This window comes from Nicotiana attenuata, chromosome 1 (genome assembly GCF_001879085.1).
Source record: "Nicotiana attenuata strain UT chromosome 1, NIATTr2, whole genome shotgun sequence".
Taxonomy (NCBI): domain Eukaryota; kingdom Viridiplantae; phylum Streptophyta; class Magnoliopsida; order Solanales; family Solanaceae; genus Nicotiana; species Nicotiana attenuata.
The window spans coordinates 1816872-1842781 of NC_031989.1; the positions used below are offsets into that span (position 1 = coordinate 1816872).

The window sequence follows — 25910 nt, forward strand, 5'->3', positions numbered from 1 at the left end:
ATTATTCCCTTCTTATGTTTTGAGCATGGCTACTTGATACTTAAATTCATGCGTTATGTTACGCGGCGCCTTCCTGAGATTCCTTGGAAGGGCGACGTAAGGCTAGGAAACTGATGTCAGTGCAGTTACTGTCCGCCAACTGAGGTCCCCTCCGTACGCTAGACGAGATTGTCAGTGCCGTACGGGAAAACCAATGTCAAGAGCAATTGAGAGAATAGAAATGAGAATTCAGAATGAAAGAAAGCTTGATTGCATTAATGAAAGCTATTACAGAAAAGCAACGCGGTGTCGAGGGGGAGAGACGCCAGTACAGAGAATTGCTTGCTTGCTAGAAAGTTTTGATTGCTTGATTCCCCCTAATAGTACTTAAAAAAAATAATCCAAAGTTACAAGACTAGACTTGACTAAGCTAGAGAAACATAATGGAAGTACATGAAATAAAACTACTCTATATTTACAATGAAAATGACTTAGTTTTCTATAAGGCAGCAGCAGGTCCGTTGTCAGCAGCAGTGTCTTTGGCATCACGGTCTGCGCGCGCGGCGCTGTTGGCTTCTGCCTGCGGCTTGGCGCTCGCGAGGGATATCGGTGGGGTGACAGAGGCACCTGCGCGCTTGTCACTTGGCGCGGCCAAGACCACGGGGCCGTCCGTGGCACTAGGCATTAGGAGGTTTGCTAGGACGCCACGGGGCGCGCCCAAGGGATCATGGGGCATGGCTGGAAAGCCGCCCATGACAGTCTATATGTTGTCTGACAGTCTATATGTTGTCTGTCACATAATAGGCTGAGACAGATCCAAGGTTTGAAGTTTAGAAATTTTTATAATGATCTTAAGTTAATATACTACAATAAATTAATAAATTGACTAAGTTCCGAACTAAATATTCTTGCACTTTTTGGTAAATTTCTTAATACAAATATAAAATTTTTAGTCAAAAATTATAAATTCACGTAAACTCATAACTAATATAGACCTGCCCCTGATAATAGAGTCGAGTCCCACCCCCACCTCCCACATAGATGGGACTATATGAATTCGTCTGATTATTTTATGTGTGGTGCAGGAGTCTGACTATTTCATCAGATACTTAGGAGTCGTTTGGTACGCGGGATAAGGGATAAACTTTCGGGATTAGATACGGAATTATTTTATTCAGCATTTGGTTGAAATTTTGAATCCAGGATTAACAATCCCGTGATTAAATAATCACACAATTGGGTATTATTCTATTCTATGTTGAGGGCCAGATAATAATTTCGAGATTAATTAATCCTGGGATTAAACACTAAAATGATAAAGATACCCTTTTCCAAGACTCTTCCCGAAAGTCTTTTAAACAATCCAAGGTTAACATTGGAACTAAAAATTTATCCCAACTTATCTAGTATTCATCAAACACACGTTTATACTTTATATTATACCCTGTATTTTCTATTTTTAGTCAAATGAACCAAATATTTTCCAATAAATATATATTTACTAAATACTCTCATCATTTATTTAATTTTCGTATTATAATTCCGGAATAACTTGTCCCTTACCAAACAACCCCTTAATATTATTTATCGGTGTACATTAGTATCGTGTAGCTCCGTTCATCAAGATAGCCAGACTAAGAAAATCACCTATAGTATCTTTGTCTATGGTGGAAATTATTTTATCTCGCTAATAGTTACCACTAAATCGCACCCTTGAGTTTTTCCGTCAATTGTGTAATGATGTCCAGTAAGAATACTACAAGAATACTGCTCATGTCAGCCTGGAGTAATGGCAAGAAAAGCTTAAAAAAAAAAAACCAATAATAGCGAATGTAAGTATATTATTTTAATCCAAATTAGCCGTTTTTGTAACGATAAATTAATTTTTCTTCGCGTTTTGATTTTCCGTTTTATTTTACGTAAATAGCCATTTACGTAATGGCCGTTTTACGTGAACAGTCATAACAGACATTCTGAAGAGTTGGACCTCTTCCTTTAAACTCAATACGTCGGCTATAAATAGCAGACTATTCTCCTCAGATTTTCCTTACAAAAATTATGTTTTCTCCTTCTTCTTTCTGCATTGTTTTAATAGAAAAGAAAGCAGTAGGGTGTGATTTACTATTGGTCTTTGCGTTCGTTGTCACTGGGGTTTGAAGTACCGTTACACCAATGAGGTTATCCGTTCTATCCTGGGAGGAAATAATCCTAAACCTCGGATACTAGGAGGGGACTAAGTTCCTTAAGGAAACACTGTAAATTCAGTGGGTTCGGATTAATTCTGTTCTTCTGCGTTTTACATTATTTTTATTTTTGAATATATTTTCGAATACAGAATACTAACATGGACTCAATGTAGATCCCACATTGATCGTGATCATCATCAAAGTATGAAGCAGGTAATCATGGCCACTGATTAGTACTGATTTTGAAGCAGCTAATCATTGGTTAACAACCCAATTAGCACGCCATACATATAAAAAAAAAATTAGTTAATTAGGTAAAGGATAGAAAATTAGGAAGGGGTTTTCACCTCAATTACGTCAGGTTATCGTTAAGATGGTTTTAAGTAGGAAATTTCACTCCTGTAGCAAATTATTACACCCTATTTATTATAAACCAAAATAATTTCAAAATATTATTATTTATAACTATGTTTTCTATTTTATACAAAAATAGGTATTTATTTATACCCTACCATTAAGGCGTGAAATACGCCAGTTATGTTCTTTCTCTCTCCCTCTCTTCCTTCTCTCTCTATCAGCAAGATTCTCAATCCTCTCTCTTCCCCCTCAAATCTCTCTCCCTTTTCCATCAAGGCAGCCGTGGTAGCAGCCATTTTTTGTGGTGATGGTGGACTTTCTGAAGCAAAGAAAATATATTTGAAGCGAAGAAGGAGTAGGCAAACAGATCTGGCCATGACTACAGATTGAGTTTTTGGAAATCTGAAGCAGAGTCGCCGGAGAAGATCCGAGGGTCGGGTTTTGTTCATCTCCATTTTTTGTTTTAATACAATGTATACAATATTTTGCTTGGCCGAAAAACGCCATCTCCGACAAACTTTCTTCTCTTCTTTGCTATTGAGTCACATACAATGATACAAATATATTATATTTTGTATAAATACACTCAAATACATTGTATTTTTATATAAATATATTTTATTTTTGCCTGTATTTATGTATTTCGAAGGTCTGTATTTTTTGAATACAGCCCAATATCACTGTTTTTGTATTTTGTTGTTGTTGTTTGAATACAGTCAAACTGAATGCGGTGAATTGAAAACAATGTATAATAGTGAATAATGAATATCGGTGAATTGAATACAATGTATACATCTTATTTCTTGATTTTTTGTTGTTTGAATACAACTGAATTCAATATAGTGAAGGATACAATTCAATATTGCGCTTTCCGTTATTAAACACCCGTAACCACTATTTTTTAGGCGGATTATCTCACTGTATTTATAAATACATTCGTGCGAATACATGAAATACAGAATTAAACAGCTGTAATCTCTGTTTTTTAGGTGGATTACCTTACTGTATTTATAAATACAGTCGTGCGAATACATGGAATACAACACAACAGCAACAAAATTGATTTTGTTGAGTTAAATTAGGAGTGATACACGCTAATTGATCCTCCTTCTGTTATATAACAGCTGGACTACCTACTTATTAGACGAATTCAGCGACTGTATTCATGAATACAGTAGCGCGAATACAACGAATTTAATCCGGTAGCACCAAAATATTAGCTATAGTAAGTAAATATGTATATGGTAGCTATAGAAAATAAATATGTATATGATAGCCATAGGAAATTAATAGCCACTAAACTATAGTGATTTCTGAAAATTCCTCTTTTAAGTACACTTCGTTAGTGCAAAAGGCTTATAACTTTATAATCCTATGAGCAATAATCATTGACTTTTATCTTTGTCACTATTCAATTTATTTCTTCATATGTTAGATTGCAACCTTAAAATGAGTTAAATGACCACAAAATCTTATGTAGGAATGTATTGTTTTTGCAAAATAATACACAAGTAATTAAACACATCAAGTAAAAAGGGCAGCCCCACTAATTGTTGATGTATTGCAGATTGCAGATTCATATCCTATATAAGAGGCGAAGAAATTAGTACTTATATTACTGGAACTGAATTCTATCATCTTGGTCTGTGCAGAACGTACATGAAGATATTAATCACTTTAGGGATAACCTAGATATAGTTATTTCTCCTTTACTAGAAGGAATACAAATAGGTATAGTCACCATTTTAGCTAGTTTTTCAAAAACTTTAGTACATGAAGTATCGTGGGATGAGGTTTTTCCCATATGTCTTGTACATGAAAGTCGTGACTCTTTTGCTTTGCTAATTCATGAATAAGAGACTACTCATTAATTTTGATGAAGTAAAAAGGGTAACCCGATACATAAAGCATCATGCGTTTATATCCCCTAAAATTATCTTTAGAACAAATTCCAAGTCCTAAAAATTGCATGTCTAATAACACCATCTTTGTCATAATTGAGGGGAAGATAAAGGTAAAAAAGCAAAACCTTACATAGGGTGAGAATTTAGTAGTATGTGGAGAGGGAATCAATTAACCTAGAGACCTTGATCAACGAGATAATCTCCTAACCTCTCAACAACTAAATTGCATTGTCCAGGAGTAACTGGCTCCTCATATATACCAAACAATAGAGATTGGTTTGTCTTCTTGATTGTTATTCCTCCTGAACCCTGCCAAAAAGTGTGAAAAAATGTCAGTCTAATTTGGGGCGGAGGCAGAAGTCCAGATACATATTCGGCCGAGCCAGTAACTTTTGATCAAACAATATATTTCTGTTAAGAGATTCGTTAAATATATACACATATTAAATTTAGAACCAAATTATTAGCACTTGATAAAATCAGTTGTTCTAGAATCCAGGACTAATAAAGTTGTAATCCAGAACAAAGTTTCCTCTATATACGTAGTTTAGGTCAGACTAGACGCATGTTGCGAGTTTAATTTGTTTGCATGAAAAAAACTGACACATATATAAAGAGAATTAAGAACTCACTGACTCTAAATCCTAGATTTGCCGCTGCTTTAAGTGCAATACTTTCATATGTCATGGCTGGCTTTTAGGCAAGCAAGAAGTTGTGATTGAGGAAGCCTCGTCCCATGGAGTCATTACTCTATTAGTCTGATCCTAGTTCAAGATACTAGATAGAAAGACAGGTTATCGGTGGCATAATATCCTTCTCTGCTTGTCTAACTCAAGCCAGATAACAACAATCTTTTGAAATAGTCATATGTAAAAGAAATGCAAGTCCAGATAAAAAGACAAAGAAGGCAAGTTAAAACAACATCAATAAAAGCGTTATACGTGCATTATTATGTATTGGAGATTGTAACTTTCCATAAATTTCCTTTGCAAATATGATAAGGCTGGTCAAAGGTGGCATAAGATTCTTCTCTTCTCTGCTTGTCTAACTCATTCGAAATAGTCATATACAAAAGAGATGCAAGTCCAAATAGAAAGATAAACAAGGCAAGTTAAAACCAACATCGATGACTGATGATAGGCTATAATTGCATATTCTAGTCGCTTATTACACTCTAATTTACTGCACTTTAGTTGAGTTTGCACTTTAATCGCTAGTGTTTTGCACTAACGGTGTGTTTTATGCCTTGTAGGAGTGATTTCGAGATATATAGATGTTATGGAATGAATTCAAGTGAATTGGAGCTTTGAAGTCTGAGTAAAAGCCCAAGGAATTAAGCCGGGATCGTATTCGGGGGTCAAATTTGATAATTAAGTACGAACGAAGACTCGAGGAGGCATGTTGCGCACTGTCTAGTAAAATAGACATAACTTTTTGCTCAGAACTCCATTTGGACTCCACAATATATGGTTGAAAAGCTAACTCAAAGGGCTACAACTTTCATTTTTTATGTTTCTCCAAATTCCAAACGGAACAGGGCGTAAGCGCGGTAGGACCGCGGCAGAACACTGCTGCAGATTCTGAAGGCTACTCTGGCCGCGGTCCTGGCGTAACCGCGGTAGGACCGCGGCAGGACGCGTAAAATTCAGGGACCAAAGTGAAAAATACGGGATTTTAAGCCCTAAACCCTATATTAAACGAAGGAAGCCGGCCAAGAAAAGAGGAGAAGGATTTTTGGAAGTGAAAAACATCATAAGGAAGGGCAAGAGGCAAGGAGGATCATTGGGCATCAATCTTTAATCTTCTTCTTTGTTCTTTTACCTTTGAATATGAATTCTTTTGTGATTTTTGTTACTTTTATGAGTAGCTAAATACTTTAGTCTAAGGTTTTGATGGAACCTATTGAAGGATGAACTTCTTGATTATGTTAATATAGTTTGCCAGTTAATCTCTATTTGTTCAACTACGTGTTTGTTGTAGTTAATTGACAGGATCCTCAATTAGCTGTGCCTATTTAGTGTGCATAACTCGGAAAAGAGTGCATATTTAGGTAATTGTTGGACAACACCACTCCCAAAGTATAAGAGGGATCTATAACTGCGGGTTTAAAGGCGGGATTAGGGATAACACAGCCTTGGGTGCAATCTAAAGTGAGCTGTAATAAACAAAGTCAGCTAGCGTATCACGGGAGAGTGCGTCTAGTAAATTATCGCGTATACTCGATAGAGATTTACGGTAAAAAGAGTGTTCATGATTGATAGAGATGGTTTGGTGAATCTATATGAAACATAACCGGAAGGGATTCCATCAATAGAGGAAATCACTACCTTAGAACCTTCTCATTATTGTTTACAACCCAAGCATATTTAGTTTACAGCTGTTTATTTACTTTCAGTCTTAGTTATTAGAAATACCATCAACTATTGTTTACAATGTTTGGAGAAGTTGATTATAAAGAATTTAGTAAGTCCAACAAAAGTAATTGATAGGTTAATTCTCTGTGGATTCGACTCTGGGCATAAATACTCAGGTTATATTTGCAACGTCCGCGTGTCCTTTTATAAGGCATAGTTGGGCGAGATCAAATTTTGGCACCGTTGCCGGGGAATTAACGGTGTTATCAATTACAATTGAAAGAAGTACAAAAATTCTTAGTGTAGTCAGTTTTCTCTATACCCAACTTGTGAATATTTGTGTAATTAATTTTTCTTACCTTGGTCTATTTTTATTGTTATTCGTGTTTATTTTCTTAGTTTTGAAAAATGGCTTCATATAATGAAAATTGGTCGGATGGTCGTTGTTCATACTTTGATGACCCTTGTCATTATTGTGGAGGACCACACTTGTGGCAAAATTGTTTAAATTCTCCCAGGGGTGGATTGTGCGCACAATCTCAAACCCATGAGTGGAGTATTTGTGATAAGTGTGGTTTTCAAAATGGTCATTGGGATGATTGTGCTTATTTGTCCTTCCCTTCCCCAAGCCCCCACTATGATGATTTTACTTTTTGTGATGAAAATTATAGGGCCATGGGAGTTGAAGAAGTTGAGCATGGCCGAAATGGAGAGTTCAAGCTCATGTTGGAGTGTTTACTTGAAGGAGGAAACAAAGAACAAAGTGTCTTGGAGGAGCTTTTGGAAAATAGTCTCCGAAATGACTTGGCACTTGAAAGGTGTTACTCACAAATGGGAGAAATGCTTGAAGCTTTAGAGGTCCAAAAAGCCTCGGAAGTTAATGAGAGCCAAGAACTTTCCTTAGATGTGGAAGCCGAAAATCTTTCCTTGGCACTTGATCAAAACCAAGAAGAGTCCGATTTCGAGGAAGAAAGTGAGCGCACTTTGAGGATTCAAGAATTGAACATCCGCCAACCGATTCCATGAGTGTTAATGATGCCGAGAAAAAAATAGGATTAGAGTCAACCGGTGTAAATGAAAAGTCGGTTGAGATTGACTCTAACCCGGGGGAAAAAGAGGATGTCAAAATCCGAGAAAAATTGCAAAATGAAGGTTTGAAGTCGCATTCCAAGCATTTTTCAACATTGGACTTGTGTGGTGATATGAGAATTGATCTACACGACTCAACGAGGGATTGCAAGGAGGAAAGGCAACAACCATTCATCTTACAATTTGAGGGAACAAAGAGGCAAAATGATATTCCTCACATGAAAGCCAAGAAGTGCAAAATGAAGTACTTAAAGCTTGGCTCGATCATCAACTTACCACCCCCGATCGCTCGAGGTCACAAGCTTGATTCCAAGCTAGGTGCCCAGTTCATATCATCCAAATGGCGAGAAAAGTGTGTCAATTTTTTTTCTTCTTCTAGGAGCATGGAAAGCAAAGGTATTGGAAGAATGCAACAGCAAACCAAATGGTTGGAACTAAGTGTGAGGTACCCGCACGAAGGACCAAGCTTGGGAGAAGCCTGAGTACCCCATGAGCTGCTAGTGCTTCGGCCTTTGGCATACCAGGGAGTTTCTTTTACCCTCTTATTAGTATGGTGTGCATTGGGAACAATGTACAATTTTAAGTGTGGGGTGAGGAGATTATCTGGGTGACTTTCTATGATATTTTAATTGTGTTAGTTTAATTGAATAATTAAAAAAAAATGAAATATGTAGACTCTTCCTGATGACGGATCCTTTAGACAATTTTCTTGAGGGAAGTAAGTCTAAAGAAAATACCAAAAAGATTCTTTATTTTGTTTTAGGTAGTGTAGTAACTCCCCTTTGATTTTTCTTTAGGCCACGGTTCTTTTCCAAGGGTTTTATTTGAACCGGGTGTAGTTAGTTTTTTTTAGGAATAGGAGCCATTGTGTTGTGCTTTGAATTGAAGCAATATCTCTTGACTTGGTTATGCCTTGAGAATAGTGAGTACTTTGGTTGTGACGCTTATGCTCAGTTTTTGGCTCTTGTAGAAGTACCTTAAATTGTATTATCTTAACTGCTTTGACTAGAGTGTCTATGAATCTAATCCTGAGTGAGTTATGTGCCATGTGTGTGTAAGGTTTTGCATTGTTCAGTGCATTGCATTTGATGCCTAGAACTTGCCCTGTGTGTTTGCAAAGCGAAATAGTAGTGTTGTTCAGTCTTGGAAGTGATATAGGCATTTTCTTGTTGAGCCAGATATGTATATTTTACCCACCTAATTGTTATGTATCGTAGTTAACCTCTTTGAGCCTATAATCCTTTTTCTTTGGCAACCACATTATAAGCCTTACCCATTTGTTTGAATTAACCATCTATTTGAACTTTTTCACCTCTCATGAGCACTTGAATTGTTATGAACCTTGTAAAAGTTAAAGTGTGGGGTGGTCGGTTTGGCTTTCGAGTGGAACTAATTGAATAAGGAGAAAGGTGCACTGTTTTGAAAAAGGAAGAGCCACTTGAATTGAAAAAGAAAATATATAGTTGGATTGTTGTGAAAAAAAAAATTCTTGATAAGTGGTGGCTCTTGACGTAAGTGTGCTTAAAGAATAATGGGGTAATTTATATTGATGTGAAGGTGGAATTTTGGTTTGACATAAGTATGGGTTTAAATGTTAAAATGTATGTATTAAAGTGCTTAAGGAGGTGTAGTCACTCTTATATCTAAATGTATCCTACCCGTCCCGTAGCCTACATTACAACCAAATAAAGTCCTAACTGATCCAAGATTGAATGAGCTCGATTAGTGGAGTAGTACACTACGGGCAAGCTTATGGTGCATCTTTTGTGGCATATGAATGTTATCTCTGAGAGTGAGTGAATTCTTTCTATCTTGAGTTCCTAAGTGTTCTTAAATTTTATTGTGTGGAACTACTCTCTTGTATTGTGTGTGGGCACTTGATTCATGAAGGAAAGGTAATGTCAGTGACCTCTATGTTAGAGTAAGTAGGTGAGTTGTGAATAATGCGTGGCACTTGTGAGTCAAATCTTGAGGTGAAGATGTTACGCTTTTGTGCTTAGTCTATTTTAAATACTCTTGGTGTGCTGCGTAGGAGAATTGTTTAAAAAGGTCGAGCCTATAAAAAAAAAGGGTAGTTTGATTGCTCGAGGACGAGAAATGGTTTAAGTGTGGGGTGTTGATGATAGGCTATAATTGCATATTTTAGTCGCTTATTACACTCTAATTTACAGCACTTTAGTTGAGTTTGCGCTTTAATCGCTAGTGTTTTGCACTAACGGTGTGTTTTATGCCTTATAGGAGTGATTTCGAGATATATAGATGTTATGGAATGAATTCAAGTGAATTGGAGCTTTAAAGTCTGAGTAAAAGCCCAAGGAATTAAGTCGGGATCGTATTCGGGGGTCAAATTTGATAATTAAGTACAAACGAAGACTCGAGGAGGCATGTTGCTCACTGTCTAGTAAAATAGACATAACTCTTTATTCAGAACTCCATTTGGACTCCACAATATATGGTTTGAAAGCTAACTCAAAAGGCTACAACTTTCATGTTTTACGTTTTTCCAAATTTTAAACGGAACAGGGCGTAACCGCGGTAGGACCGCGGCAGAACACTGCTGCAGATTCTGAAGGCCACTCTGGCAGCGGTACTGGTGTAACCGCGGTAGGACCGCGGCATGACACGTAAAATTCAGGGACCAAAGTACAAAATATAGGATTTTAAGCCCTAAACCCTATATTAAACGAAGGAAGCCGGCCAAGAAAAGAGGAGAAGGATTTTTGGAAGTGAAAAACATCATAAGGAAGGGCAAGAGGCAAGGAGGATCATTGGGCATCAATCTTTAATCTTCTTTGTTCTTTTACCTTTGAATATGAATTCTTTTGTGATTTTTGTTATTTTTATGAGTAGCTAAATACTTTAGTCTAAGGTTTTGATGGAACCTATTGAAGGATGAACTTCTTGATTATGTTAATATAGTTTGCCAGTTAATCTCTATTTGTTCAACTACGTATTTGTTGTAGTTAATTGACAGGATCCTCAATTAGCTGTGCCTATTTAGTATGCATAACTCGGAAGAGAGTGCATATTTAGGTAATTGTTGGACAACACCACTCTCAAAGTATAAGAGGGATCTATAACTGCGGGTTTAAAGGCGAGATTAGGGATAACGAAGCCTTGGGTGCAATCTAAAGTGAGCTGTAATAAACAAAGTCAGCTAGCGTATCTCGGGAGAGTGCGTCTAGTAAATTATCGCGATTACTCGGGAGAGATTTACGGTAAAAAGAGTGCTCATGATTGATAGAGATGGTTTGGTGAATCTATATGAAACATAACCGGAAGGGATTCCATCAATAGGGGAAATCACTACCTTAGAACCTTCTCATTATTATTTACAACCCAAGCATATTTAGTTTACAGTTGTTTATTTACTTTCAGTCTTAGTTATTAGAAATACCATCAACTATTGTTTACAACGTTTGGAGAAGTTGATTATAAAGAATTTAGTAAGTCCTACAAAAGTAATTGATAGGTTAATTCTCTGTGGATTCGACTCTGGGCATAAATACTCAGGTTATATTTGCAACGTCCGCGTGTCCTTTTATAAGGCATAGTTGTGCGAGATCAGCAACTTAATAAGATTTAATTAGGTAAAAAATAATATACAGTAGACTTCTCTATAACAACATCTCACTATAAAAGCCAAGCTTTTTCGGAACCAATTTTTATGTTATGTTATAATATATGTTCTCTAAACAACACTTCGTTATAACAACCAAAAATATTCGTTAAAATAGCACGGGCTAGCCAGCTTTCGGACTGGTCATTCAAAAATAGCCAGTGTTTGCCATGTCACTAAAAAATAGCCACTATTTTGCTGCAACAGAGACCGGTCCAACATAATATATTGGAGTTCGGTGAACTTGTGTATGAACTTCCAGTATATTATGCTGAACCGGTATAATTTGCTGGCTCCAGTATAATATACTGGAGTTCCAGCAAAGTATACTGGAACTCCAAACTCCAGTATAATATATTTAGGAGTTCCAGTATATTATGCTGGAATTCCAGTATATTATGCTGGAGTATATTCTGGATTTTGAACAGTGGTTTCGTTTAGATTTATCTTTACATGAAAAGTGGCTAAATTTCAATGACTTTTGAAACTGTAGCTATTATTGAATGACCACTTGTAAATCTGGCTATTTTTGAATTTCTCCCAAAATATTCGGAACAAACGAAACTGTTATTGAGAGTTTCACCGTACAATACCTTCTTTCCACGAATAACAGCCCCAGGCTCTCCTTGGATAACCATGTATTTTGTTCCTCCAAGGAATAATCCTGTTGGGGCTAGATGTCCTGGCTCATCAAAATCAGTCAGTATGGCTTTCATCTCCTCTGCTTTAAACTGCAAAATTCAGATTAAAAAAAATTGATTAAATATTAACCACACTTTAGGCATGTTAACCCTTCATTAAAAAAAATTAACATCTTAACGACCAAAAAGAAATAACTCATTGCCATCGCGAAAATTACAACGCCTCGTGACAATTGAAGGTTATTTTGATATCAACCTAAAATAAATAAATAGTAAAATTGTCTCTCCTCTCAATTTAAGCTATAATTAAATGTGGTGATGACAATTCCACTTTAAATTAAAAACCAAAGAAGAAAACAGTCCATGCTAACAATCAATTGAATTTTTTCTAGGTGTGGATTCGATTCTCACCGTCTCCCTTTCCTTCCCCTTCCCGATCCCATGTAATAGAAATTCTTTTAATAGATTTTTTAGAAAGATTCAGATTTATATATAGACATATATGTATAACAATAACCAAAATAAATGATCAAAGAGCGTGATAAACGAGATTTCTTCTCTTTTAATAGGAAAACTAAAATGTACCTTAGGGAAGTTGGAGCTTTGTGCCCAGACGGAGCCGTCGTGGCCGACGATTGCGGCGGCCGTAAGGTGGCCGCCGCCTTCGACTTCACACATCAAATGTTCATCCACGTACGTTTGCCACGACATTTTTCGAATTAGTTTTTGTATTTGGAATGGAAATTGGAGCTATCTTTTTTTCCTTAAGTTGTTATTTTTTGAAAGAGAAGTTTGTGGTTAATTTGGACATATGCATGATCGTCGTTTAATTAGTGGCATTCATGATTCATGTCGGCCTTCATTTCAGGAAATGGACTATATTTTTCTTGGACTTGCCATTTATATTTTATTGGCCATTTTGCATGGCCACCCGGCCCCAACCATTTTTCACAAAAATTCACCAGTCAGCGTTTATACTAAATTAATAAATGTAAAGTACGTGACTTTTATACTCATATTTATCACTTACTATAATCAGGTTAAAATAATTGTTTGATATAATAATAAAATATTTGTTTAATAAATGAGTTTTTTACGGTCAGTAAAACCTAAAAAAAAAAAATCAAACACATTTGAATTCAATATTAGGCTTTTTAAAGCTTTATCTATTAATATTATTTATTTAAAAGTACTAATTTGAAGTATCGGTGATAAATGATGAAACATGTTTTTGAGTATGTTTGCATATTATTTCTTATGTGAGTTGCAAGAGATTACATGTTTATAAACATAGAATATGCTCATTACATGTTTATCGTGTGTAGGAAATAATTTGGATGGAAGTTGGCAAGAATTGGATGATTTAATGCAAAAGGAGTAGAGATGTAAGACCTGGCGTGCCACAATTGGTGCATTGCATGAAAGTAGGCACGGAATGGCCTAGGGAATGAACAAAAAAACAGTGTAGTATGGAGGTTGGCGCTGGACCTGGCACACGAAAGAACAAAGAAGAAAAAAGAAATAACTGGGAGCGTGCTAGAAGTCGCGCGTTGCATCAACTCAATCAAGCGACTTCAACGTGTCCTTTTCGAATTAGGAGAGATCAAAGACGCCCCAAATCAACCCTAATTGATATAAATATATCATAAAATATCCTTTTGAAGGGGGAGACACCACTGTAGGGTAAGACAACACCTAAGGAGGCAAGAATGCACTAGGAGCAAGGAGGAAGATTCAACCACGAGTTTTTTCCTTCTTCTTCCTACTTTTCATTGTTGGTTATGGCTTTTAGTATTGTAGTTTTACATACTATTATGAGTAGCTAATTTACTATCTAGATTTTTGATGGAACCTCTTGGAGGATGAATTCCTGTTATGTTTTAATATAATTTAACCTTTGGATTTATCTACTTGTTCAACTATATGCTTATTTCAGTTGATTGAATGGCCGTCGATTGACCGTGCCTATTTATTATGTATTTCTTGAGAAAGAATACATATTTAGGTGGTTGTTGAACAATGTCACTCCTAAGGTATATGAGAGATCAATACGGCGAGTTTAAAAGCGGGATTAGAGATAATGAAGCTTTGACGTGATCCTAGTGAGCGGTGAAGAAGTGCGAGCTAGTGTAATTCTAGAGAATATGACTAGTACATTATTATAGTTGCTCGAGAGATAATTACGATAAGTCGAGTGCTCATGATCAATAGAGAATAATTAGGTAACATTATAGAAGACGTAGCTGGAAGGATTCCGACAATTGGAGAAACCATAACTCTAGACCTCCTTAATTTAGTCTCCAACCGATAGTATCTTTAATTGTTAATTTACTACTTTAGTTTGTTAGTTAATTAGTTAGACATAAGAATCTTAATATTTATAACTTAAAAATTATTTGAGCTTGTCTTCTTAGTGATAATAAACAGTTGTAGCTAAGCGTTAGTTCTCTGTGGGATTCGACTCTGGACTTTTAGACCAGATTAATTATATTTGCAGCGATCGCTTATCCTTTTTAGGACTAGAGTTGGGCGTGATAAAATTTTTGGCGTCGTTGCTGGGGAACTAACGGTATAACTGTAGCTGTATATATTGCTTGGTGTCAAGTTTGAACTTTTATTTTGTTTTATTTTATTTTATTTTTTTATTTTGATTTAAGAAACATGACATTTTGGAATTATGGGAGTTTAGGTGTTGGTAATTCTACTTTTGATCCTTATACATATTGTGCATGAACCCACACATGGAAAAATAATCAAAATATTTGCGAGAGTGGGTTAGGTGCACCGACTCAATCTTATGTGTGGAATGTGTGTGATATGTGTGGTGGTCTATATGGTCACTTTCATGGTTGTGCTTATATTTGTTATCCTCCCCAACCCCTTACTATGATGGTTCTACTTTTTCTTGTGAAGTTAATAGGAACAAATAACCCAGGGATGATGACCTGAAAGAGATCAAAGATATGCTAAGGTGAACAAAATAATGACACACAATTACGGATACAAAGGTAAGAGGAAACTATTCACAACTTGAAGGCTCAAATGAGTCAAACTATTCACAACCCGAAAGGTCATCTTATGTTTTAGAACCCAATTCTGCGCTTTTAAGCTTTAAACACCTCATTTTATCTCTCCCGAATTTACGTGTGCAGTTCAGGCGTGTTTCTGGAAAGCATTTATGTTAAAAACCGATAAAGATAAGAATTTTGCCTAAAAATTTCATTTGAGTTGACTTCGATCAACATTTTGAGTAAACGGACCCGAATTCGTATTTTGACAGTCCTGGTGGGTCCGTATCGTGATTTGGGACTTGTGCGTATGCCCAGAATCGAATTCAGAAGTCCCTAACCCGAGATATCGGACTTTGTCAAAATTTGAAATTTAAAGGCTTAATGAGTTTGAAATGTTTGACCAATGTTTGACTTTTTTGATATCGGGTCCATATTTTGGTTCCGAAACTTGGTATAGGTCCAATACCACATTTATGATTTGTCTGTGAAATTTGGTGAGAAACGGACTTGGTTTGGCGTGATTCGGATGTCCGCTTGTGAAAATAGAAGTTTCAAAGTTTTCTTGAAAATTTCAATTGATTTTGTGCTTAATTTGTAGTTCTAGGTGTTATTTTGGCGATTTTGATCGCGCGAGAAAGTTCGTATGATGTTTTTAGACTTGTGTGCACCTTTGGTTCAGAGCCCCGAGGGCTCGGGTGACTTTCAGATAGGCTATAGAGTGAAATTTGGACTTAGAACTCAGCTGGTGTTTCAGATTTTGTTAGCCTCAGACCTCGCATTTGCGAGGTTGATGTTCTAGACGTCAATACCACACAAGAGAGGGGGGGGGGGGTGATCTGTGTGGTACCTAATTTTCGCACTAGAAGAACCTGGTTCTTCTAGATGTACTTATTAAGACTGTTTGCGGAATTAAGAGTGCATAAAATAAAGAACACAGAGATTTTTACGTGAAAAATACCTGGCTCAAAAGGTGAAAAAACCACGACCTACTATTCAGTAGGATTTTTTCAAACTTCCACTAAAATCACTAAGCCAAAACAACATTTACAAAACTCTTGTAAACCTAAGGATTAAACTCTAATCCCAGTGTGGCACACAGCCTCAACTGCTGCGACACTTTCAAGTTAACTCTAACTTGAATACTCAAAGTACCTAATACAATTGCTTCTATGAAAGCTGAAAGGTACAATTTTAAAACACCTACTACAATTGAACTAGAATAAAAGAAAGACACAATGGAATTGGTTCTTCTATCTTGTCCAAGTAGCTTCAGGTTTGCACACTTGAATCTCACGTATATTGCTTGCAAAAAGCCTTGCTATTTTGCTCTTCAATTTAGTTTCACTTCTGCGTTTGTGTGTTACCCTGTAAAAGAGAACAATCATTATTATTTATAGAGTTAGTAATCAGAGTTTGATTAAAACTCGAATTGCTGATCCTTCATCAAATTCGAGTTCTAGAACAATTCAAACTCCAATCCTTATTCTTTATCCGGTTATAGTTCTCTTCACATAAGGAGACTTCAACTCCTTATCCTATGCAACCTTTTCGATCAAATCAGAAGATATTGTTGCTGACCCTTGAGACTTATCTTCACCCGTATGTCACGTGTATAAGTATATCAACACTGTGTCTGTCTCACATGATGGACCTGGTTCATGACTAAGTTCATTTTGTCAATCTTCAAAATTTCATCTGAACTATGGCCAACAAATTCCCCCTTTTTGATGATGACAAACTCTGTGCGTTTATTGATCAGAGACCCTGTGGAACTTAGCTTAATTGTCACACTTAAATTTAACTTATCATTAAGGACCAGGTTCAATCAGGTTATAAATATCACTTTATTATCAGAATATAAAGTAAGCACAATATCTCTTCCCCCTTTTGGCATCATCGAAAAGTTGCATATTATATGAATCCCAGATGTTAATTATTACTCATGGCCACTGGGGCAACTGCAAGTGAAAACATGATTCAGTTAATCAATAATCAACTCCACAAGAAATATAGCTATTAAGATCAGAAGTTTCATAGAACAAGAGAAAACAAAGCACATTGTCATTGATTAGGAAGTGTTTCTACAAAACAGACCACAAAAAGAAAAACAAACATCCAACCATGAGCAAAAAAAAGGCCAAATACATAGACAGACCCTTAAACTGTCACTAAGTTTCACTTAGACACCTTAACTGAGATTGGTTCTTATTTAACACTTGAACTCCCTCCAAAATGTGTTATTGAGCACATTTTGCTGACATGTAAATGTCCGTGTATGTCATGTCTTATCAGCGCGTAAAAAGCCAACATTGAATATTTTCCACCGGAATATTCATTGTTTTTACCAGAATCTGGCGACGACTTCTTTTGTAGCTTATTTTCAACCTATTTTCTTCTATTTGCCAAGCCATCTTCACCACCACCTCCTCTCATTCCTAGATCTGGCCAACGACCACCATAACCATCAGCTTCTCTTTCTCAGTTTTAGCTGTTGCACCACCACACCACCTCGCCTCCTCCAACCTAAAGACCCAACTTAACTCATCAACCCGACGTGGAGAAAAACAGAAAAGCTCCTTTCTTCTACCAATTATCAGCAATTTAAGATTACACGTAATCAGGATTTTGGATTGGCCAAAGAAGAATGACAATCCTCACATAGTAATTTTCCCCTTGCCTCTTCAGGTCCTGTGACTGTACCAAGAAATTCATGTCACTTTCCTCAACATTGAAGACATCTAACGCTTGTTGAGTTACAAGGATGTTTAAATCCATTTCAAGAAATATCTGAACTTTAAATTTTTGATTTTTTGATACTTCCAGAAGATAATCCACGAACTGCCGGCCACCACCTCTGTTTGTTTCTTTCTTATTTTCTGATCAGATTTTTTTATTAAAAAAATTTGTTTCTCTTTTTATTTGTTGCTGACATGTAACTTTTCTATTGGTTTTATCTTCCACTTCAATAGAGTGTGAGTTCACGCACCACTGCTAGTTTGAAGTTGTCGAATTTGTGTTTAATAGACACATTATTTGGGAGTTCAAGTGGTTAATAGGAACAAGCCTTAGATGAAGTGCTTAAGTGGAAATTGGTGACAAGTTTAAGGGTCTACCTATGTATTTGGCCCCAAAAAAAAGAAAAGTCCCGAATTTGGGTCACCGAGGGGGTTTCTAAACTGGTTCTAGGGCTTGGAGGAACTAGAGGGTTGGGATTGAAGAAGATTAAGCATTGTTTGGAGCATCCCTTCACTCTTTTCCTTTTCCTTTGCTAGCTCAGCTTTGAGGCCATTTCTTTCACTTTCTAGTTCAGTAATACGAGCCTGGAGCCTAGCAATTTCTGCATCTTTTGTTTCACACTCTAGAACCAATGCCCTAACTTTGCTGTTCACAGGAGTCTTCAAGGATGAACCAGGTTCAACTGGGGTTACACTTAGCAAATAGTCACAAGCCTGCAGAGTTTTGATTCCAAAGTGCTCTTTGCTGGAGGCCATCTCCCATTTTTTAAATGGCACATCTAACTTGGCCAAGACAGTTGTCAGTATAAACCCATAAGGTGTGGCATGAGCCTTGGAGCCATTGATGACTCTATCCAGAAGCTTGACAATGAAAGCAGGCCAGTTAATCTGCTTTCCTCTCACAAGACACTCTAGAAGGACCAGGTCCATGTAATTCGCAGTATGCCTTCTCTCCTGTCTGGGCAGCAAACACTTGTTCACAAACTCAAAGAGCACCTTGTGCTCAGGCTTCATCTCACTCTTTTGCACAAACCTAGCCTCAGGCACTTCTTCAGCAGACTTGGTATCACAGAAATTTCTGGTGATTTGGAGAGCAAAAGGGAGAGAATCTAGACAAGGCCACCTTTGCCTAGTATAGTCATTATAGCCCTCACAGGGTATGTCTAGAATTCTGCCCAATTTAGGTGCATCAAACTGCACCTCTACTCCCTTCACCAAGCTTGTAACAACCCCATTCACCACAGTGGCATTTGCCATAAACTCGATTAGCTCTTTCCTTGCCAGCCTGCCATCTAGTTGAAGAACTATGTCCTTCCACCCCTGTGCATCCAGGGCATCAACCAATCTTTTCATGCCTGGCTCCTCCAGATATTTCAGAATTCTTCCTTTCAGTATTTTTCTCCTGCCAAAAAGGACAAATCTGTCCTGTTACTTTTCAGATTCCTCTTCTTCTTCCTCTCCACTCCATGCTTCTTCTTCTTCAGGAACTTTCACTTGTTTTCCTTTGACTGCAGACCTGGTTCTTTTTGCCAGGGAGGGTTCAGCAGATACATATTCTGAAGACTTCTTGGTAGAAGTCTTGGATCTCTTTGGTGTAGGAGCGGGAACCTCCTCAGTTGTACCTCTTTCCTGATGGACCAATTCCTTCTCCTCCTCCTCTTCTTCTGCAACCACAGAACTTTCCACAACTTTAGCTTTTCGCTTTTCCTTCTTCTTTTTCTTGCTTGCCTCTAAGGCTTTCTGCAACTCAGCCTCACTTTGCTTTACCCTGCTTCTAGTAGCTTTCACCTTTGCTACTGAAGGGACAGTACACTTAGGAGATGACACCTTGCTCTTATTTGTTGGCTTAGAGGCGGTTGGAGCCTTTTGAGAAGAAGCTTTGCGCTTCTTGGGATCATAGCTTGCCCCAACCTTCTTCAGAATGTCATCCAAGGTTTCTTCCATAGATGAACCAGGTTCATCTTGTTGTTCACTCAGGTGTACAAGGCCTTCAACAGCTTCCCTAGTTTCACTTCCCCCTGGCTTGTTGCCACTCTCCTATATTCCTCCACAAATAGCAAGAATGTTATCCTTCTTTTTCTTTCCCTTTCTACTCGACTCTCCCTCATTTACATCTCTCACAGAACCCACCAACACAAACCTATTCTCCACCTTCTCAACTACATCAGAAAAAACATAGCATGTATTTACCTCCCTAGGGTTTTCTTGATTCTTGTCTGAGTCAGAAGACCCACGTTCTTCTCCATCGCTTGCAGAAACAAACGCTTCAGACTCAGAACTCGAGTCAGATGATTCCTTTTTAGAGCTCTCCTTTTTCTGGCTGGTTCTCAATTTTTCGTTTAGAGCCGCTCTCAGAGCACCAGTAGCCACAGTCTTTCTTGCCAGCATTTTCTGCCGGCGAAATCTTGGTTTATGATCGTCGCTAGGAGGTGCAGATGAGGGTGTGTTAGGAGATATTGGTGGGGGAGTTCCTGGATTTTCTTGAGGAGTAGTCATGGTGAAGAATTTCTGGAGAATTTTGGGGATTTTTGGAGATTTTTAGAGAGAAGGATGATGATTTGAGGTTTAAGGCTTAATGACGGTTATGGACTAGAATGGGAGTATGTGGAGTGTATTTAAAGTGGAGTATGATTAGATGCAGTAACAACAGCCCTTTTGCAGTGGTCAATCAAGAGTCTAATCCCTTTAAGACTCCGGTTTTTTAGTGATAAATAGGTTACACTTGGTTTTAGAAAATAGTCCCGTTTTCTTTAGAATTCTAGGAGAATGAAACTAGTTCAATGCTCAATGGTTATGTCTTTAGGAGTTTGGTTAGAATAGGACTTCTGCTCATAATTGGAATACTTATTTTTCTAATTGTGCAAAGTATAGAAACATACCTGACCTTTTCTCATGAGCATATACTGATGAATCAGGTTCTTCAAGTAGAACTTCTCTTGATTATGCCTCATATATCAGAATAGAAAAAAAAACTTTGTAAGAGATCAATGAATTAATATAAACACACGTCACAGGAGTATACTGATTAGAGTATGAGACTGAGTAAGAATTAGTCTAGATATTTACATAAAGTCAGAACTTCTAACCAAAAATGTGATTTTTTTTTCATTTCATTTTTTTTTCATTGCATTCTGAACTGGTTCCTTTTTAGGTGATCTTAATCATCCCTAATTCCAACCTGTTCCTTTCAAAGTTTTCCCAATTCAGTGCTTTGGTGAAGATGTCAGCTATTTGTTTATCAGTAGCACAGAACTCTATTGAGATTAATCCTTTCTCATGATTATCTCTCAAGAAGTGGTGTCTAACATCTATGTGCTTGGTCCTTTTATAATGAACAGGGTTCTTTGTCATACTTATAGCACTAGTGTTATCACAAAATATTGGTATGCATCCCACTTCAATTCCAAAATCTACCAATTGTTGTTTAATCCATAGTAATTGAGCACAACAAGAAGCTGCAGCTACATACTCAGCTTCAACAGTAGATAGGGCTACTGAATTTTCCTTCTTGGTAGCCCATGATACAAGACATGAACCAAGGAAGTGTGCCATACATGAGGTGCTTTTTCTATCCACTAGGAAACCTGCATAGTCAGCATCAGCATATCCTACTATATTGAAATTACTACCTTTAGGGTACCAAAGACACAATTCAGTTGTGCCTTTCAGATATCTCAATATCCTCTTGACAGCAGTCAAGTGAGACTCTTTTGGATTTGCCTGAAAACGAGCACATAGCCTTACACTGAAAACAATGTCAGGTCTACTAGCAGTAAGATACAAGAGTGAACCAATCATACCCCTATACAATTTCTGATCAACTGATGAACCAGGTTCATCAATATCTAATTTAGTGGCAGTTGCAATAGGTGTATCTATTTCTTTAGAATCCTCCATTTTAAACTTCTTGATTAGTTCTTTTGTATACCTCTGCTGATGAATCATGGTTCCATCTTGGCTTTGTTTGATCTGCAACCCTAAGAAGAAGTTAAGCTCACCCATCATGCTCATTTCAAATTCACTTCCCATTAGTTTTGCAAAATCTTTGCTTAGCTTGTCAGTGGTGGCCCCAAAGATTATGTCATCAACATAAATTTGTACAACAAGAAGGTCCTTACCTTTTTCCCTTAAGAATAAGGTACTATATATTTTACCTCTCTTGTACCCATGCTCCAATAGGAATTTTTACAGTCTTTCATACCATGCTCTTGGTGCCTGTTTGAGTCCATAGAGAGCCTTGTCCAGCTTGTACACATGTTCAGGATATTCTTTGCTTTCAAATCCTGGGGGTTGTTTCACAAACACTTCTTCCTTTAAGTAGCCATTCAGGAAGGCACTTTTGACATCCATTTGATGAAGAGTGAATTCCATATGTGCTGCAAAGGCTATGAGAAGTCTGATTGCCTCTAGTCTTGCAACTGGAGCAAATGTCTCATCATAGTCTATTCCTTCCTCTTGGCTGTAACCTTGGACCACCAACCTTGCCTTGTTTCTTGTGACAGTTCCATCTTCATCCAGTTTGTTCCTAAAGACCCACTTTGTACCAATGACTGATCTGCCCTTGGGTCTTGGAACTAGGTGCCAAACTTGACTTCTTTCAAACTGGTTTAGTTCATCCTGCATTGCATTCACCCAATCTGCATCCTGCAAAGCCTCAACAATATTTTTAGGTTCAATGATAGATAAGAAAGCATCAAAAGCACACAGATTCTTTAATTGTGATCTGGTTTTGACTCCAGATGTTGGATCAGTGAGAATGTTCTCAATGGGATGAGAACTTTGATACTTGTGAGGTTTTACAACCAACTGGCTTCTGCTGGATGTTTCAGCCATTTGATGAAGAACATGTTTATGAACAGGTTCCTTCAAGGATTTTATTTCAATTCCTCTTTGACTTCTTCCCCCTGTCAGGTTGCCCTGTAAGGAAGAACCTGGTCCATCACCTATTACTTCTGTAGGTGTCACTTTGATTTGAGTTGATGCTTCAGCCAAGTCTTTGACCAGTCCAATGGCTTCATCTTCATGTTCCTGTCTCTCAGAAAGAATGTTAGTTTCATCAAATACTACATGCACACTTTCTTCTACACATAGAGTTCTTTTATTAAATACTTTATAAGCTTTACTATGTGAAGAATATCCCAAGAATACTCCCTCATCACTTCTGGGATCAAACTTTCCTAGGGAGTGTTTTCCATTATTTTGCACATAGCACTTGAAACCAAATGCCCTAAGATGGGATATATTTGGTTTTCTCCCTTTAAGTAACTCATAGGGAGTCTTCTCTACTAAAGGTCTGGTCATGCATCTATTTATGATGTAACATGCAGTGTTTACAGCCTCTGCCCAGAAGCTGTGAGGCAATTTGCTAGATAGTAACATTGTTCTAGCCATATCCTCAAGAATTCTATTTTTCCTTTCAACTACTCCATTTTGTTGTGGAGTCCTAGGTGCAGAGAAGTTGTGATCTATGCCATTTTCATCACAGAACTCAGCAAATTTAAAGTTTTCAAACTCAGTTCCATGATCAGACCTAATGGATGCAAGTTGATTTCCTAATTGTTTCTGAGTTTTCCTAACAAATGCAGAAAACATGTCAAATGCTTCATCTTTGGAAGTTAGAAATAAAGCCCAGGTGAATCTAGAATAGTCATCAACTAGCACCATTACATACTTCTTTCCACCTCTGCTCATGGTTCTCATTGGACCACATAGATCCATATGAACCAGTTCCAACGTCTTGGACGAACTTACCATTTTCTTGGATTTGAAGGATGACTTTACCTGCTTCCCCCTTGCACATGCCTCACAAACTTTGTCTTCCTTGAACTTGATATTAGGTAACCCTATAACCAAGTCCTTGGAGACTAATTTGTTTAGCTGATTTAGACTTACATGACCAAGTCTTTTGTGCCACAGGAGGGGATCACTAACCAACACACTTAAACAAGTGAGTTCATTTTCTGAAAGAGTGGATAAATCTACAATGTAAATATTGTTAACTCTTTTTCCCTGCAAAACAATCTTGTCAGTGATAAGGTTAATCACAAAGAATTTGGTGGAGGTAAAAGCCACAAGGTTAACTCTGTCACACAATTGTGACACACTTATTAGGCTATATTTCAAGCCATCTATGAGGTAGACATTCTCTATAGAATGAGAATCTGATTTGCCTACTTTTCCAACCCCAATGATCTCACCTTTCTTTCCATTACCAAAGGAGACATTACCTCCCTTTAGGTCCTCAAGTGAAAGGAAATGGTCCTTGTCCCCAGTCATATATTTTGAGCAGCCACTATCCATATACCATATTTGGCTCCTCCCTTTCACTTGGACCACTTGTTCATCATCTGATTCTCCGATGGCCATTAGTGCTTGCTCCTCCTCAGCTTCATCTTCTGAGTCTTCATTTGAGGTTTCTCCCCAAGCAGCAACCATAGCCTTGGTTGAACCTTTGTTTTTGTTTGGTTGAACCTGTTCCTTCTTCCTGTTCCTTCGTTCACCTCTTTCTTTCTTCCACTCAATTTCCCATTGAGGGCAGTTTTTGATCATGTGGTCAGTCTTACCACACTTGTAGCATCCCTCATTGGTCTGTTTCTCCGGAGCTCTTGTTTTATTGAAGTTTGTACCTCTTGAAGAACCCTTTCGTCTCATCAAGTACTTCTTGAAATCCCTAGTGATCATAGCCACTTCATCATCTTCCAAATCTGCACCTTCAGCAATTCTGAGATCCAAGCTTCTCTCCTTTTTAGGGGTATCCATCTTCATGGTTTGTCTCCTCATTTCATAGGCAGTTAAGTTTCCAATCAGTTCATCCAGTCTAAGGGTAGCAATATTCTTGGATTCCTGAATGGCAGTGATTTTGCTTTCCCATGTGACTGGTAGAACCCTTGTCAGAATCTTCTCAACCTTGTCTTCTTCAAGAATAATTCTTCCAAGAGATTCAAGTTCATTTGTCAAAGTGGTGAATCTAGTATACATCTCCTGGATAGTTTCTCCTTCCTTCATAGTAAAATTCTCATATTGAGAATACAGAAGTGTTGCTCTTGATCTTTTCACTTGAGGCGTTCCTTCATGAGCCACTTGCAGAGTGTCCCATATTTCCTTAGCAGTTGTACAGCTTTGGATCCTACTGTACTCGTCTGGTCCTAGACCACATACAAGCCACTTCTTGGCCTTAGCATTTTTCTCCCACTTCCTCAGGTCCTCAACACAACAATCAGCCCTTGTTTATGGCACATCAATTCCTTCAACATTCTTCTTAGTGGTTGCTAGGGGACCATCAGTGACTATGTCCCAAAGTTCATAATCTTCCCATTTAATGTGATCTCTCATTCTGTTCTTCCACCAAGAATAGTACTGACCATTGAAAAGTGGAGGCCTAGCAGTGGATTGCCCTTCCCAGTTCCCAGGTGGTGCACTCATCGTTGATCCTCTCCTAAGGTGTTAGCCTCTTCAAGGATAACCTGCTCTGATACCAATTGATATTCTAGACGTCAATACCACACAAGAGGGGGGTGATTTGTGTGGTACCTAATTTTTACACTAGAAGAACCTGGTTCTTCTAGATGTACTTATTAAGACTGTTTGCGGAATTAAGAGTGCATAAAATAAAGAACACAGAGATTTTTACGTGGAAAACACCTGGCTCAAAAGGTGAAAAAACCACGACCTATTACTCAGTAGGATTTTCCCAAACTTCCACTAAAGTCACTGAACCAAAATAGCATTAACAAAACTCTTGTAAACCTAAGGATTAAACTCTAATCCCAGTGTGGCACACAGCCTCAACTGCTGCAACACTTTCAAGTTAACTTTAACTTGAATACTCAAAGTACCTAATACAATTGCTTCTATGAAAGCTGAAAGGTACAATTTTAAAACACCTACTACAATTGAACTAGAATAAAAGAAAGACACAATGGAATTGGTTCTTCTATCTTGTCCAAGTAGCTTCAGGTTTGCACACTTGAATCTCACGTAAATTGCTTGCAAAAAGCCTTGCTATTTTGCTCTTCAATTTAGTTTCACTTCTACG

General features: G+C 37.5%; 1 protein-coding gene across 1 annotated transcript; it reads right to left on the reverse strand.

The window, feature by feature from the left end:
- On the reverse strand, nt 4368-12910 carry LOC109205381 (profilin-1-like). The gene is made up of 3 exons (XM_019368379.1): nt 12715-12910; nt 12082-12219; nt 4368-4735 (listed from the first exon to the last, which is right to left on the reverse strand). Exons 1-3 carry the CDS (start codon nt 12838-12840, stop codon nt 4601-4603), a joined length of 399 nt encoding a protein of 132 aa, XP_019223924.1. The 5' UTR covers nt 12841-12910; the 3' UTR covers nt 4368-4600.